Source organism: Ostrea edulis, chromosome 9 (genome assembly GCF_947568905.1).
Source record: "Ostrea edulis chromosome 9, xbOstEdul1.1, whole genome shotgun sequence".
NCBI lineage: Eukaryota > Metazoa > Mollusca > Bivalvia > Ostreida > Ostreidae > Ostrea > Ostrea edulis.
In genome coordinates this window covers 39,032,095-39,049,680 of record NC_079172.1, presented here as the reverse complement: position 1 = coordinate 39,049,680, position 17,586 = coordinate 39,032,095, and the positions used below count along the sequence as shown (strand labels likewise).

The 17,586-nt window shown below is 35.9% G+C and overlaps 1 protein-coding gene across 29 annotated transcripts in view; it reads left to right on the top strand.

The window, feature by feature from the left end:
• LOC125658706 (basic salivary proline-rich protein 1-like) overlaps positions 1 to 17,586 on the top strand; it is a 64,909-nt gene that overhangs the window by 3,708 nt on the left and 43,615 nt on the right. For 18 of the 29 annotated variants that reach the window (XR_008798537.1, XM_056149162.1, XM_048890080.2 and 15 more), the window contains exons 2-4: positions 12,654 to 12,743; positions 14,720 to 14,800; positions 15,793 to 15,816. Coding sequence is in view for 28 of the 29 variants with exons in the window: in XM_056149162.1 (XP_056005137.1) it covers positions 12,675 to 12,743; positions 14,720 to 14,800; positions 15,793 to 15,816 (174 nt within the window). In the remaining variant the exon portion in view is untranslated. Of the gene's footprint in view, positions 1 to 1,297; positions 1,442 to 12,653; positions 12,744 to 14,719; positions 14,801 to 15,792; positions 15,817 to 17,586 lie in introns of those variants that run through there. The other 11 variants (XM_056149163.1, XM_048890081.2, XM_056149168.1 and 8 more) reach the window with 2 other exon arrangements.

Below are 17,586 nucleotides of genomic sequence, written 5' to 3'. Positions count from 1 at the left end.
GAACAATAGGAAGTCTGTTGCTATGTTTGGCATTATCAAAAGTATTAAAGAGAGCTCTGATTATTAAACATAGAGACTTGAGCAAGTCTAGTTTTTCATTTTTGATGCTGAATATAAAGAATATAACTGAGTAAATGTTGACTGCCAAAATTTTGACCTACTGAATGCAAGAATAAAAGCAATATTTTAGTCCTAAATATGTGTTATGTAAACAAAGACTCGAGTCTTTTCATGTATACAAACAAACCAGTGAAATGTTAATTTTGTATTATAAAGCATCTTAATTTTGCATAGTCACAAATTTTAACTTTTAGATGACACATTTTACCCAAAGAATGCTTGAAATGTGAAAGATATAATAAACTTAGATCAATATCCATTTCTTTTGAAAATTTCACAAACAATAACATACCGCAATCTTTGTTTACTATAAACAAATAATAAACTCTCTAACATGAGGTTTTGTGATGATGTATAACCTTAATTTTTATTTGAAATTTTTAAAACACATTAGACAGTAAATTTTGATCATTAAAAGTGAAAAACAAAATTTTGGGGAAAATCGTGAATCAGTCCCTTTAATACCAAGGTGACATAAATCAATTGTTCACCTTAAATCACCTGTTTACCAAGGTGACATAAATCAATTGTTCACCTTAAATCACCTGTTTACCAAGGTGACATATAAATCAATTGTTCACCTTAAATCACCTGTTTACCAATGTGACTTATAAATCAATTGTTCACCTTAAATCACCTGTTTACCATGTGACATATAAATCAATTGCCTGTTTACTACATTTTTTTGTATGTGACATATATAATACAAATCAATTGTCCACCTTTAGCACCTGAAATCACCCATTTATATCATTAGGTAATTTTTATTAGGTGTGTTGCAGATCTTATAATACAACTGCATGTTTTGCAGATTTAGGGGAAAATATAAATTTGACCCGCCCCCTTCTATTACCATAAATTACCACCAAATGAATCTTTGCTAATTGTATATTCCTATCTAAAAAAAAAATCCAGAAATATTTATTTTTGGTTTGAATTTTCTACATTTATATTTGTAATCACTTTAACTCTTTTATGTGATCTATTGATATCAGGGTGAAGGTCACAACTCTCAGATAAGTTTATATTGCCAGATGTATTTTTAATGGTGACGTCTCCACATTGTGACCATCGTCTTCCGTTCATGTGACTCAGTTTAAGAGGAAATTAAAATTATAAACCTTTCACCTATTTGTCAGTAATTGTCATATAGTACATGTATCTTATAAAATAATCCTATCTCAAAATAAGTGTGTGTTGTGTTGCTTCATTTGTAATGCGACATGGACCATCAAAGTGAATGTAAACACAACGTGATATACCATATTTTTCTTCATTCTGTCTTGGTGCGCTCTATCCCACAATACCTTGTTTTATACAGGTAGGAACAAATATCAATGTCTGCTTTTTCCAGTCCCTCAGAGCCTGCTGCTATATGTTTTTTTAAAGAAAGCGTTTTAATCTATAGCAATGATGCAATATACTCCTCTTTAATGAGGATGTAGACACAATTATGGCACAGGAAGGGAGAAAATGCAATGGACCAGACTGGGATTTGAACCCAAACCCCGAATCACAATTTAGTGAGATGCTCTTCCAACTGAGCTATCTGCAGGCCACCATGCAGTGATCAAAAACCTGTTCAGTTAAAATCAGATCCAAAAGCAGTTCGCACATGAGTTTTGTAGTATTGTAAATTTTTGAGGAAGTATATTTTCGAATTCTACATTGAAGGGGAGTTATAGGAAATCAACTACAACAAAAAAACAACTCAGGGGTCATAATCTTTTAAAAATATGGATATACAAAGTTTTATACTAGATGATTTGAAATAAATAATGACCTTTTTGCACAAGATATATAGGAAAAAAATCATAATATAAAATTTGAGAGTTTAATAGAACACATGAATTAGGGGTACTGTAAATTTTTAGAATTACACATAAATTACAGTCTCTAAAATGAATTTAAAAAGTGGGAGTTTTAGATCAAATTTTTAAATTATAGGCCAAAATACTGAATTATTTGTACCAAATTTTGGGTAATTTGATTGAGACATTCTGAATAATCTGTGTTCCCTTTGGAAAAATGTCATACAAATTGACACAATTTGAAAAAATGTCATACAAATTGACACAATTTAGTTCTAAATCTCACAGTTTACTTGCTACTTGTGTCTTAAATTACAAAATTGAACGAAATACAAATATAGAGGAATAAATATATATATTGACGATATATTGGATAAAACAGAATCTGTAAAATCATGCAGATTTAGAACTTTAAAGCAATCCTTCCGCCCGAAAATATAATCTCTGCAAAAGCCTTTCAAAATTTTAATTGACACAAAATTTCTTAACTGGATAGGTTTAAGGAATATACATGTATAATATTTTGGACTAATGAGATCAGCAGTATTGAACCAATCTCTACACAGTTACAGCACAGTCTGCGCAGTTGTGCTCAAAAGCTAAGGAGTTAACTCCCTTTATGATCTGCTAGCTGATTGACAAACAATTACATTTAGACACAATATACAATCAGTTGTTTAAATGTCTACCTACAGCACATTAAATCATCTGTTTACCATTGTAACATTAACATGTACTAATTGCATGATGATGCCCCTCCTTCCTAGTTTGAGTATATCATAAGTAGATCAGTGTGAAAACAAATTCAACCTCATCTTAGAGAAACAGGAAGATACAAATTACATTACCAGGGGGAAATATTAAGAAGGTAATTTAATTTACATAGACCTGGCAAATATATACACAAGGTCACTGAAGGGGAATTAATTCTTTCCTTGTGTACCGCTGGTGGTGGTAGATGTTGTCGTTTGTTTTTGCTTTCAGTTTGAACTTGCAGATCCTGTATGCTTACACATAAGGTTTTTAAGATTAAAGTGATTCGGTCAAGGCCACTGGTAAGGAAAACCTGAATAAGCTCAGCTAGCTGTTGTACATCTAGGTTTTGTGTGACTGTTTGCTGTATCTGATTTCAATGGCACTAGCAGGAATATACTAATTGACTTGCACATATATTTCATATTTAGTTTATATCAATTTTCAAGGATGATCGAATGTCAAAGATTGAGGTCACTGAAATTGTTAATGCAGCTTAGTATAATTCAAAATTACATGTGCAAGATATTTAGTGTATTTGAATGACATCTTTCATTCAAACCTGCTACATAATATCAAATGCACAATTTCATGATAAAAACCTGTATTTTTTACATGTTAATTGATTTTTAATGTATATATAAGTAAAAAAAAAAAGGTCATTAATGGGAACAATCTAGGGTTCAATATGCCATGTAATGTGAGGGGACAGTCTGCTTTGAATATAACCCCTATTATTTCGTATCATGTTTAATACTTACATTTTGGAAATTTTCAATTCTGATCAAAATGAATTATACATGTAAGCAGCGCAATTCATTTTATATTTATGCATACTGTAAAGCAGCTGTTATTGTCGCAAAGTTCGCAAAAACATATTTACAAATATTTCTTACCATAAAGCACATCTTTACTGTTTTTAATTGTATTTGTTCAAGATTAAATCTCTGTCACAAAAATTACTGGTTTTCACTGGTAAATCACAAAATAAAGTCGTCACAAATTAATATATGTTGTTTACAGTATCATTATGTACCCGTCATATTTAGACACTCACACATGCATTTATAAATGGATCTGAATTTTAAATTGGTTGGAAATTATTGGCGAGTACATTTATATTACATGTATATATTCAGAGTTTATAGTCCAGACAAAATAGTGGATATTGGGGGTCAACCTTGAACTAATTGCAACAGAAATTCTGATTACAGAGCATCAACAGGTAGACCCTAGACAATATATATTCCAAAATCCACTGAAATCCACCGAGCACTTTTCGGGTAATTCTAGTTTGAAAATGGGTAGCTTAAATGGTATTTTATCGCCATTCATGGATATATACGTTCTCAGGTTTGTCGATTTCCATACATTTTGGAAGACGCGAAACATGAAAGGCAGATAAAATATCGTATAAAGTACTAGAGTGACATACAGTTATTGATATTTAAACAGGTAGATATATAATTCAATAAAAAAAGCAGGAAAATATACAGTTCCAAAATATATTTAAATCACTAGCGCTTTCTGGATTTTAACATCCATCCTCAGGTGAATACAAATTTTAAATAAATTTAAATCCAGAAAGCGCTAGTGATTTAAATATATTTTGGAACTGTATATTTTCCTGCTTTTTTTATTGAATTATTTTGACTCTGTGATATCAACTCTTTCTATTTGGATTATATATATATATATATATATATATATATATATATATATATATATATATGATCTACCTGTTTAAATATCAATAACTAATAATCTATTTTCCAAAATTCTCCGAGTACTTTTCAAGTAAATCTTGCATGAATATAGGGGGTTGGTGTAATACTAACTTTGTTTTGAAAGCGAAGTTGACATCAATAAAGATAAAAGAAAAATATTCATTTGAAAGCGTAATTCAGCACACAAATCATTATGTTTAAGCATCATCTGACACATCATCGTTATTATCATAATCCATACAAAGTACATGTATATTTTCACTAATAGATTTCTTGTTTAATTCACAATACAAATATCAATATATTGAGTTATTTCAGTAATAACTTATGGCTTGTTTAAACATGTGTGCAGCATTTATAATGCTAGTGAATGATGATCACCACCATCTCACGTGTTCAGTTCATCATTCATGTATACAAAAAATATTCAATTGAATGATAAATTAGTCATCATCATCATGGCAAGGTTCAGCATTCGTACAACTTGTACCACGGCATTCTCCACAACAAATTGAACATTTAATTCCGTGTCATCTGCAACTGCACCGCTTTGAGTCACAGTTGCTTTGACAATTGCAACGAATTATTTTCAGAAGATCGGACGGTGCTGGTGCCAATTTAGTCTTAATCGGTAGAAGATAACCAGTGTCATTCAATTTCCATCCCCATTTTGTCGCGTCCAAGTCGTTTGCTATCCATTGTTGTACTTGATGATACGCTCTATATACATGTTGCTTTGCAGATTCATAAGTAGGTGGGAGACTTTGTACATCAATATGTTTCTCTACCTTTGACATTTTGGTAACAAATTTTCTGAATCGCAAAATATCCAAACCTTCTCCTCGTAATGCCCCATACAATGACGCCAACATCTCCTCTCCAACTTGCTCCAATTTAGTGACAGAGGCAAATTTATCTAGGAAAGGCTTACTGGCTGTTATATAAAAGTATAAATTTGCCTTCATCTTCTTGAGTGTGACATGTTTACTGATTCCATACAGCCGGGATGTTGTATCACATCCCGTCAAAGCGTGCATCACTAAGAGACACTGACATAGGTCTTTTCCAAGAATCTGTCTTGTGTTATATATGTTCCAAATCCGATGGTTTTTCATTTGCTTGTCGGAATAAAAGAATAACTCCTTTTCGATATCAGGCTCTACATGATAAAGTAATAGTATGAGCAAATCAGTATCCTCGCCAACTAAAGCAACGGACTGAGTTCTCACTTTCTGAAGAGCTGTGAAAACCAAAGTACGGTCTGCATCTGCTTCAGATTGTATTACTTCACAACCGGCTTCTCGGAGTCTTGTAGACAGCATTTGAATAAATGTTTTCTTGTTTTCTTTGTTTGACAGAAAATGCTCTCTTTTCGCGGTGCATACAGTAGATTCGCTGAATATAGTCTTCCTAGACTGTAAACCCTTTGATCTTCTCTGATGGGTGAGATCCTTGGTTGATTGTGCGTTGTTGTAGCCATCAAATACAACACAGGCATTTGTAAATTTGTGGGTGACATATTGCACGTAGATCGTCAGTATTTGTTCGAAAGTTGATTTCTGTGGCCAGTTAAACCTGTGTAGCAGAGATCCTCCATCAAGTACGAATGTAGAACATTTATTTAGAGATAGTAGCGATGGCGCATCTCTGAATTCGGCACACAAGGGAGAAGATAAGACCCACAGAGTTCGTTGGTACTCTGTTATACCTCGCCCTCTTGTGAGACCACCAGATGTCTTTAGACTTCTCATGAGAACTTGCTCAATTGTCAGGTCTGTCCAGATACCGGCCCAAAAACGATCTGATCTTCTTATCACATGTTTCCCAGACAAGAAAGATTCATATATCAAGGGATGTGATGATTGAAGCTTCTGCATATCGGAAAGGTAGATGTAAGTGGATTTAATTTAAGATACAAATTGTGTCCAGAAGCGGCAAAATATGGCAGCATTCTTTGAACGGTGTCTAAGTGAAGCAGCCAGTCACCTGTTTTTTCCGCTCTGATAAATTTCTGGACAAGATCAATCATTTCAAGATACTGGAACCATAAATTTGCCATTCTGCATTCTGATAGTAAATCCTTATAATTGGAGAGTACACTTTCTATTCTATCAAAAACTGTATTACGTACAGCATCAACGATTGTTATGTTCCCCTTCAGAAGGTCCTCATATATATCTTACACTTCTTTGAGGTCCTTGTTTGAATTACAAGTGTCACTGCTTTGTAGATCTTCAGCAATTCCAAAGGCTTTTTTGATCACGATGCTGCTAAGGGCGGATTCCACTAAAAAATGACCACGAAGAGCTCTTGATACCGCTTTACCATTGAGCATATGTTTAACTGCGTTAGGAGCATATACTGTTTCAAGGACTTCCTCTAGACCCGAACCTGCCATCAAATGACCAATGGATCCCTGAGAAAACTCATCTGTAAATGAAACCCACCGAGGCGTAATACGATGTTTCGTAGCACATGATCTTTTGATTCATTTCTGATTATGATAACAGATTTCCAGTACAGTGGCTGGTCAAACGTGACAATTGGAACTCTTGCGTATTTTTCGGCTTCACCTGTGACAAACAATAATGTTGAATATATACAGGACATATCTCCAGGTTCCAAATCTATCATTGGAAAAAACACCATTGATGTTTTTCCGGGATGATCACCTTTGTGCAACATTTGCATAAATCCTGACCATGATGGCGTTGGAGACTTTAGTGGTTTAATTATCCGTGATAAGACATCCAAGTGATGATACTTGTCGATGTGCCGAAGGCTTTGAAGCTCGTCAAATTTCACTTCTTGCAACTCCAAAGCTTTCCTGTAGATTTTTATGTCGATTGTTCCTAAATCTTGAAACATCGACTCTAGGAACACGTTTATTGTTGAAGAAACCTGGGGTGGCTGTTGACATGATCCCCATACCATGAAATGTATTGTGACCCCCGTCTATTGTATTAGAATTATGGTCAACATTATCGGCGATAAATTGCATACAAGACTCCGCAGGTATATCAAATCGGGAGTTCCCTTCAACTAGAGCTGCGCAGGACTCAAACTTTTGCACTTCACTGTATGAGGAACAGAATCCCATTTTGTTGAGAGTGTCAACAAGGTATTTTGAAGCAAAATGTTGGTGTAGTTGTACTGATAGGCTCAACTGTAATGGTGCTATAATCACCCTTGGGCGCACAGCTTGAATAATAGCTTGTCCAATTGAAGCAATTTTTAACGGATGTTTTTCTTCTGAGAAAATTCCTTGGAGAAGAGCCCCAAGTCCACCTGGAAGAAAACTAAGGTTTTGTTGAAGGCATTCAACTTCTGATGGCTTGGGATATGCTTGTTTTGATACACTCATTGATTTAATTTCTGATCGTATTATTTTCGCTGCAGCTTTAATAATAGCATCTTTGTTTTCTGCTTCTCCGTTTTTGGATTCTCTGAAAAATTCGTGCAGAATATATCTGGCTGTGTAGCGAAAAGTGACAACATCTGGCTTACCATTGATACTTGTAATTATGATATTTTGGCCGTATCTTTCGTTCAATTTTTGACGCATATGTTTGACTGAGTACGGATCGTTACAATGCTCAGACATTTTTCTTACTAATTCGTCAATTGTCATTTCTTCATCGTCATTTTCCTCAAAATATTTCATAGCTTCCTCAAACGCAATTTTACAAGTATCTTTCACAGGACTTCCAAGAGAGCGCCTCTTCCGACGTGGTTCTTCAAAAGAGCTGTGGACTGGAAGCTGTTTCAGTGTCCGAAAATTGATGCTACAAGGCTGATGATATATCGCATCTGACGCATGTAAATCATTCACAGAATGTATGCGACCTTTGACTTGATTTCCCCATGAATCATTTCGTTCAATGCATACTTGTAATATTTTGCTGTGAAAGTCCATAGTTCGAACAGGATAAACGTCATTTCCCCGTTTCTGCTTATTAACTTTGGCTGGCTTGCAACAAAATATGCAGTGATTTTTGAAGTCAAAAATGCTTTTGGATCGTAGCTCCACTGCATCCATATTGTCTGTCTCATATGTTTGTTTTCTTTTAGCTTGTAAAATTCTTCTTTTATCTGTAAAATTCCTTCTACATTGTTGATGAACTACATCACCAGGTTTGGAAAATATTGTTCCTTGACGCTCTTGACTTCCGTCAAAATTTGTCGTTCTGAACAAGGCACAGTTTCACAGCAAATGATGCACAATTCTCCAGTTGATGCCATATAGCTGAAAAATATCGTTAGGTATTGATAAAATTTAAAAAAAAACCAAAAAACACATTCCTTTAAAATGCTAACATTTTAACATAAACGGCGTTCCATACTTTGAAAAATTGACCAGAACGGCATGGACATAAATACTGTATTGCTTCATCATTGTTACGTATTTGCATTCATAATGCATAAATAAACGTTTTATTTATTTGTTTATCTTAGATATGAGACAACAAAATACATTACAACGTTCTAAGTTGTATTGTAAATGCATTTGGCCTAATGTAAATACGAGAATAAAATCTGCAATTACATTGAATTTTTGAGTGAATATTTGGTGTAATCAAGGCAATTTGTGAAAATTTGATTGATAGTAAGTTTACTTACCTGTTAGAAATGCAATATATAGAGGAACACTCAAAGGAATCGGCATTTTATGCATTATCTCCGTACATTGTTATCATTTCATGTATTGTTTACGTCATACACTCATGACGTCGCAATGGAAAATCAAGTATGGAATATCACTCAGGACATCGGTTTTGAACAAATATTACGCGAAATAATTATTTTGAATTCTCTGAAACGGCTCGATAGAAATCGGTGGATTTTTGATCAGATATTCCTTTTTACTTATACATCATGTCTGTATTAATAAAAATTCTGTTGCAATTAGGTAAAGTTAAATTTTTAATTTGACTGGACTATTACCGGTACATTAGAAAATAATGTATCATCCTGTTCACTTCATAACCAAGAGGTCGAGAGTTTGGGCCCCACTCGTGTCATGGTCACGTCAAACCTAGGATGTTAACAATATAGTTAATGATTGCTTCTTTGCCAAACACTCAGCATATAGAATTGAGATTCACGGGTCTTTCGGATACATGTCTGCGACCTTGAAAACGGAGGTCCTCAGTGTCGCAGCAGGCGTTGGCACTCTAAAGAACCCTAACTGCTATGGCTTTGAGCGCTATAAACATAGGTCTGAATTTATGATCATACTTCACCTACAGCTGGTGACATTTCAATATGGAGTGAAAAATTCTTGACAAGATGTCAAACAAACAACAGACCAATCTGAGGGATGGAGTGTATTAAAAAGGATTAAAGCTGACATGAATTCATAATGATACACAAACTCTAGATGCCTACCATATATCTCCACTATATTGATTGATTGATTCTATATTGTTTAAAGTCTCTCTCTCTCTCTCTCTCTCGAGATTTTTTCACTCATGTGGAGACTTTATATTGATTGAGTATAATTTGAGTATTCTATTGTTAAATATATTAGTATGTAAGGGGACACTGTTATATATATATATATATATATATACATATACATGTGTGTGTGTGTGTGTGTGAGAAACACGCGAAATTACATTTTGAAACACCATGCAATGCTCAAAATTACTATAAACATTTTGTTAAATTAATAAAACCTTCTAAAGGTTTGGGTGATTTGAAAAATTTGTGAAGAAAAGTTTTTATTTACATGCTTCCATATGTATATGTAATTAGTATTTACAGTGAATATAAGTATATACAAATGTATTAATTAGAATGTGTAAAGATAGAGAAATCATTATCAATGGTATACTGATTGAATGAAATATGCAAAGAGCATAAAATTTATAAGATTCATATTACTTAATGCAAAACACAGATGCATAAAAGGTAGGTAATACTGTTGGTGCATGCTTGGCAAAAAAAACCAACTTTAAAAATGCTTTCAATTACAATCTGTCTCTCTCTCTCTCTCTCTCTCTCTCTCTCTCTCTCTCTCTCTCTCCCTACTGTCTCTCTCATCCTCTCTGTCTGTCTGTCTCTTCCCCTCTCTCTCCATCTCTCCTCCCTCCCTCTCCCCCTCTCTCTCTCATCCTCTCTTTCTCTCCCTCTCTCTCTCCAGTTTGTCTATATATTCATATATTCAATTTTATATGACAGCTGAACTAGCTAATTTGCATTTATACACAAATCGAAACAAAACATGTGAGCAGATATTGTGAGATTACAGTGCTTATTTTTGCATTTCATTTTACATTGATCTTCCACATTTTATGAATATCAGCCTTCCTAATTATTTGAATAATTAAATTTTTTACAGATTTTACCAGTTCTGTTTATTGTGCGTAATTTTGTGTCAATCACAATTAGTTTGAAATAAAGTTTATATTATCGTCAAACGATCATGCTTTTAGCGATATAATAATTATATCTCCCTAGTACATTGTTTCACTTCCTAATATATAATCTACCAACCCCCTGAGTGTAACATGGGACTGGGAGAAAGTGAGTCAGATATTGTGTCATGCATATAACAGCATACATCCTGGTGATTCAATGTGAACTTAGCTATAGTGTGCTGCAGTGATACATTTGATGCCTTAAAGTAGGGGTCTAGTAGCATGACGTCATGTCCGAATCGAACTCTGGTATTGGTTCACGTACTATTATTATCAAACGTATTTTTACATTTACCTGGATGTTTTTTAATTTAGTAAAATGAATACAATAACACTCAATCACTTATATTTGAGTAGACTATGGCTCCAATCTTCTTTCCATTTTATGTCATCTAATTCACACATAAAACCAGAGGTACATATTTGTTTAATTGATATACAGGGGTATTACATGTTAAAATTATCTGTAAATTAAAAAAAATTCATGATATGCGATAATGCACTTGTGAAATTAAATAAAACAATTCTGCACTTGTTATATATTAGTTATCTTGTTATATATTTGTTATATTCTATTATGTGAAAATCATCTTCAAAATGGCTATTTTGGCCAAAAAATGTAAATATAAATTGAGATGCTGTGAAAATATTATGCTGAGAAAGGGCAGATTTTTTAAATGTATTTTAACAAGCATTCATATATGGACATAATATGTGAGTTTGAATGAAAAATCACAAGTCAAATTTTTAAAATATTCATATTAGTGGTGTTGCAGTGCCGTATTTTTGACTGCTGAGGGCCTGTATTGAGTTCAATTTTGTACCACCATTATTAAAAAACATGAAACTGTGTTAAAATTTCACTTTTAATTATTTAGTTAAACATATTCATTTCATATTTGAGGGGAAAAAATTGCAACATCATACCTCAAACAAAATTTTATGGACATATTCTAGGACTTCTTCAATGAATTCTGATATTGCCGTTTGACAAATGGGGGTACACGTAATAAAAATACCATAATTTACTCATTATACTGACAACCCCCCATTTTTTTGTTTTTATCATACCCTCAAATGAACAATCTAAGTATTTAAACTCAAATTTTTGAGAAATCACAAGTAGGTCCAGGACTAGGGACCTACCTTAATTAAGACAACACAGACATGCTTTATCTTGATAGACAGAAATATTATACAGGCATCACACATTGTATCAAAAATGAAAATAAACAATCATAGCACAAAAAACCCAACTCATTGGATCAAATGCAGCAAAATCACAAAGTCCTTTTATTTCAACAACAGCATCAGGGTTCGTGAACATTTATGCAATGAACTGCATGCATAGATTTTTTGTTCTGAATTGCATCATTGACTGCACTTCTTCAGAAGACAATGTGATCAAGTGTGCACATTAAACGAGATGATCAGAACAAAATATTATATGGATGTGCATTATATAACAAGTAGGGAATTATTATGATCATTATATAACAAATTATGCATATTTCTTGGAGATTTTGTTAGTCATGTTATTTTTAATCATTATAAGTTATAAATAAGAATTTTGAGGAAGGATGTCGTGCAAGTAATTCCCATAATTCTTTAATTAGAGATTGTGATTCATTTCTTTACGCAATAAACATTATAAAAGTGTATTATCATATAACCTAGAAATTGTATATTTGTTGCATGTTGATATATTAATGGGTAGGTGAATCAGATGTATATTTGTTGCATGTTGATATATTAATGGGTAGGTGAATCAGATGTGAACTTTAACAACTGCTGATTTTCACTGTCTGCTGTAATTGTAGGGAAGGAGACAACTGTGCAAGATGAATAAACCTCGAAGACAGCTGCCGATTCCTGATGGGGATGCACCGAAGTCTGGGAGGCCACCCCCGGTCTGATCATTTACAATTTCTTTATTGGTGATTTGATAAACATTGTAGCTCTCTGGTCATGCAGTCACCTACAGTAGTATTGACCATTCCCCCTCAGTCCCCTACAGTAGTATTGACCCCCCCCCTCAGTCACCTACAGTCGTATTGACACCCCCCCCCCCCCCCTCAGTCACCTACAGTAGTATTGACCATTCTCCCTCAGTCATCGACAGTAGTATTGACCACCCCCCCCCCCCTCAATCACCTACAGTAGTATTGACCATTCCCCCTTAGTCACCTACAGTAGTATTGACCCCCCCCTCAGTCACCTACAGTAGTATTGACCATTCCCCCCCTCAATCACCTACAGTAGTATTGACCCCCCCCCCCCCCTCAATCACCAACAATAGTATTGATCCCACCTCAATTCCCTACAGTAGTATTGACCCCCCCCCCCCTCCTCAGTCACCTACAGTAGTATTGACCATTCCCCCTCAGTCACCTACAGTAGTATTGACACCCCCCCCCCCCCCCCCAGTCACTTACAGTAGTATTGACCCACCCCCTCAGTCACCTACAGTAGTATTGACCATTCCCCCTCAGTCACCTACAGTAGTATTGACCATTCCCCCTCAATCACCTACAGTAGTATTGACCCCCCCCCTCAGTCACCTACAGTAGTATTGAACCCCCCCCCCCATCTCAATCACCAACAATAGTATTGATCCCCCCTCAGTTCCCTACAGTAGTATTGACCACTCCCCCTCAATCACCTACAGTAGTATTGACCATTCCCCCTCAGTCACCTACAGTAGTATTGACCCCCCCCCCCCTCAATCACCAACAATAGTATTGATCCCCCTCAGTTCCCTACAGTAGTATTGATCCCCCTTCAGTTCCCTACAGTAGTATTGACCCCCCCCCCCCCCCTCAGTCACCTACAGTAGTATTGACCATTCCCCCTCAGTCACCTACAGTAGTATTAACCATTCCCCCTCAGTCACCTACAGTAGTATTGACACCCCCCTCAGTCACCTACAGTAGTATTGACCCCCCCCCCCCCCTCAGTCACCTACAGTAGTATTGACCATTCCCCCTCAGTCACCTACAGTAGTATTGACACACCCCCTCCTCAGTCACCTACAGTAGTATTGACCTCCCCTCCTCAGTCACCTACAGTGGTATTGACCATTCCCCCCTCAGTTCCCTACAGTAGTATTGACCCCCCCTCAGTCACCTACAGTAGTATTGGTCCCCCCTCAGTCACCTACAGTAGTATTGATTCCCCCTCAATCACCAACAATAGTATTGATCCCCCCTCAGTTCCCTACAGTAGTATTGATCCCCCTTCAGTTCCCTACAGTAGTATTGACCCCCCCCCCCTCAGTCACCTACAGTAGTATTGAACCCCCCCCCCTCAGTCACTTAAAGTAGTATTGACCCCCCCTCAGTTCCCTACAGTAGTATTGACCCCCCCCCCCCCTCAGTCACCTACAGTAGTATTGGTCCCCCCTCAGTTCCCTAGTATTAACCCACCCACCCCTCAGTCACCTACAGTAGTATTGACCATTCCCCCTCTGTCCCCTGCAGTAATATTGACCATTCCCCCCTCTGTCCCCTGCAGTAGTATTGACCACTCCCCCTCAGTCTCCTGCAGTAGTATTGACCCCCCCCCCCCCCAGTCCCCTGCAGTAGTATTCCCCCACCCCCCACCCCTCAGTCACCTACAGTAGTATTGACCATTCCCTCTCTGTCCCCTGCAGTAGTATTGACCCCCCCCCAGTCCCCTGCAGTAGTATTGCCCCCCCCCCCTCTCAGTCACCTACAGTAGTATTGACCATTCCCCCTCTGTCCCCTGCAGTAGTCTACCCTATTCGGTATATACTTCAAATTCAGTGCAAGTGTGTATGTCATTTCTGCTTTTACAATGGAGTTTACCAATTGTGGTATGCCATTGATTAGATAAAGGAACACAACTCTGTACTGTGTATTTTTAGCCAACACCCTCCTCTGATGATGACGCCCCTCCACCTGTCCCTGGGAGACGACCACCACCCCCAGTCCCTGAACCGGAAAAGGTATTCTCAATTTGAATCTTCTTTTTATTATTCAGCTGCACATAGAAGTCTTACTATATATTAGCATAATACAATGGCTTGTGCAATATTTAATGACACCAACATCTTGAAGTTCTACATTTTATGCAATGCAAATCTTAACTTTAGTAGTATTTTATATTAACATAAAATATATAAGCATATAGAATATAACCATGTGATATTTTATGCAAATTATAATTTTGTTTTACTAAAAACGTCCTCATGAAATTTATATAAACAGCATTGGAATATATTATAAGTTATAATTACATGATTGTGAATTTTAATTAAGACTTAGTGGTTTAAAGCAAGTAGTAATCCCATAGGAGAATTGAAATTGGAATTTAGATAATGAATTCATTAAGGCCAAAAAGAAAAGAAAATATAATATGATTGTTTCCTGTTACCTGGCCAACCTGAACTTGAAACCACCAACCTGAAATTTTTCTGATTGAAAATCCAGAAAGAAATTGTTTCTGGATCAGAATTGCTCTAATTCTGATCCAGGTCAGCATATGAATTAAACAAAATGACAGTTCCCAGTGGCATGAGAGATTAAAGCCTGAGTTACTGCAACTATCATTCAAAGAATTCAGTCCCCACAGTAAGTGATCACATCATCTAGTAACTCACCTACTTTCTTAGATATTTATGGTCAACACCACAAAACACTATCAGGCTTAAAGAACTGATTGTATAATCTCTCGATTTCTTCACTTTTTGGTATGACACAGTGACACCTTGTGTGTGGTCACTCGTTTTATTTAGTTCTTAGTTTAGGTCCATTTCTTGAAGTTGCATAAACTAACTTCTTTCGAAGCAAAAAAATCTACCTGGATTATTTTTGTTTTAATTGGTACATGTAACAGGAAACAAACACATATTTGTTTGGCCTAATAATATATATCTATGCTAATCATCAACTCCCGAAGAATTTAATATTCTCTTACATCTCTTGTAACCCTTTTTAGCCACCTCCCAGAGATCCCTTAGAAGTAAGTGTCCATGTGTGTGTCTAACCCCTGCTGAGGGCCCGTTTTACAAAATGTCATATGTAAGGCCGTTTTACACAAAAAAAGGGATTCGCGGGTCAAGATGAAATTCGGTTGTACGTCTCAGACCACCCAGGGGCGATCCTTTGTCCTAGGTTTTCTCAAGTTGTTTTATAAAGTCATTGTTACTATGGTTATTAAAATCAGTCAACATGGCTACATTTCTTATGTTAAATGCCATAAGCTATGCAATCTCATAAAAAAGTGTGTTGTAAAAGTTTTGCAGTAGATACCCCGTCAAACCTCAATAATGTTGAGGTGGTGGAGGGGCACCATCTACTCCATCGTCGGATACCCATGACTGGTCTCGTCTTCTGATGAGTAGATGACGACATCAGCCGCGGCCGTCCGACATCATACATCTGCTCAGGCGTTAACTCTACAAGTTCACATATTTAGTGCAGGGGATGTAGAACATTCAGCAAATAAAAGCATGACATATACGACGGTTCGGGACTTGTTATATACGTATTTGGCGCCTATGGTTCGGGTGCGCGACGTTTCGGGCACGACAGTTAGGGAGCTGGCAAATAAATTTGATATTTAGTGTTATTTCTCAGTTTCTAAAATTTACATGTATACTTATTTTTGATGATTTAAATTATATTACGTCTCATAATTTAATTCTTACAACATCAATGATTACCCTTTCAAAGGGGTGCGCGACGTTTCGGGAGCGCGACAGTTCTAGACATTATACGACAGTTCGGGAGTTTGGCGTCAACAAAAAGTATTTCCTGTCGTCATTAGGCCTAAAAACTTCATTAAAATTGGATTTTTAGCGTAATCACTTATGAATTTTTCAGAATGAATGCAGGATTGTTTCAAGATTCATGACAAACGTTACTTTTAGTACTATTTTGATATTTTTATGGATGATTTATGAGTTAATTCTGAGTGTAAAAACTCTAAAACATATAACAGGTGAAACACAATCTAGGAAACAGTATTTTAGTGTTGAGGGTTAAACATTTCTTTATTTTGTCCCAAAAAGTATTTTTTTAGTAGACTGCTTGAATGAAGGAAACAAAACTTCAGTTGTTTGCTGATATTCACATTTACATGCTGATAATACACATGTATAAGCATTTTTGCAAAGATTACGGATACTGTCTGCTGATAACGGTAAACATTTATCCTATTATGTCGGCAACTTTCAAAGCACGAAATCCCTCTGATGCATTGAATGAGAAAACGTATTATACCACAACCAAAATGAATATATTTATGCATTTCGTTACTTTAAGTGAATATAGACCTATCAACAGTTCGGGTGCGCGACATATGGCAACTCCCGAACCGTCGTGCACCCCTCTAAGTACGTGAACTCTTACTTTTTTAATATTTTCAATAATCAACTTACAAACGGTCGTCACCGAACTCCCGAAACGTCGCATCAGGTGCCGAACGGTCGCACACTTGAAACTTCGCGGACCCGAACTGTCGGTACCCCCCAACCCCCTCGATCTAGAGCCAATGAAAAAGTATAGAACCAATAATTTATCTAAAATCATTTGTTTTTTACCCGCCGATCACCTTCGTAAGTCGTTCTGACTCCTGTAAGCTCTTGTGAGATACTAATTAGTATCGCAAATGGCTATCGCAGAATTACCTTACCTATCAATTTTTAAAACAGGGAAAATACAATTGATAATACGAACTTATTTGAATAAATTGTTTATTCTTTAGATTAGATTTCTTTAGTTTTTGGAT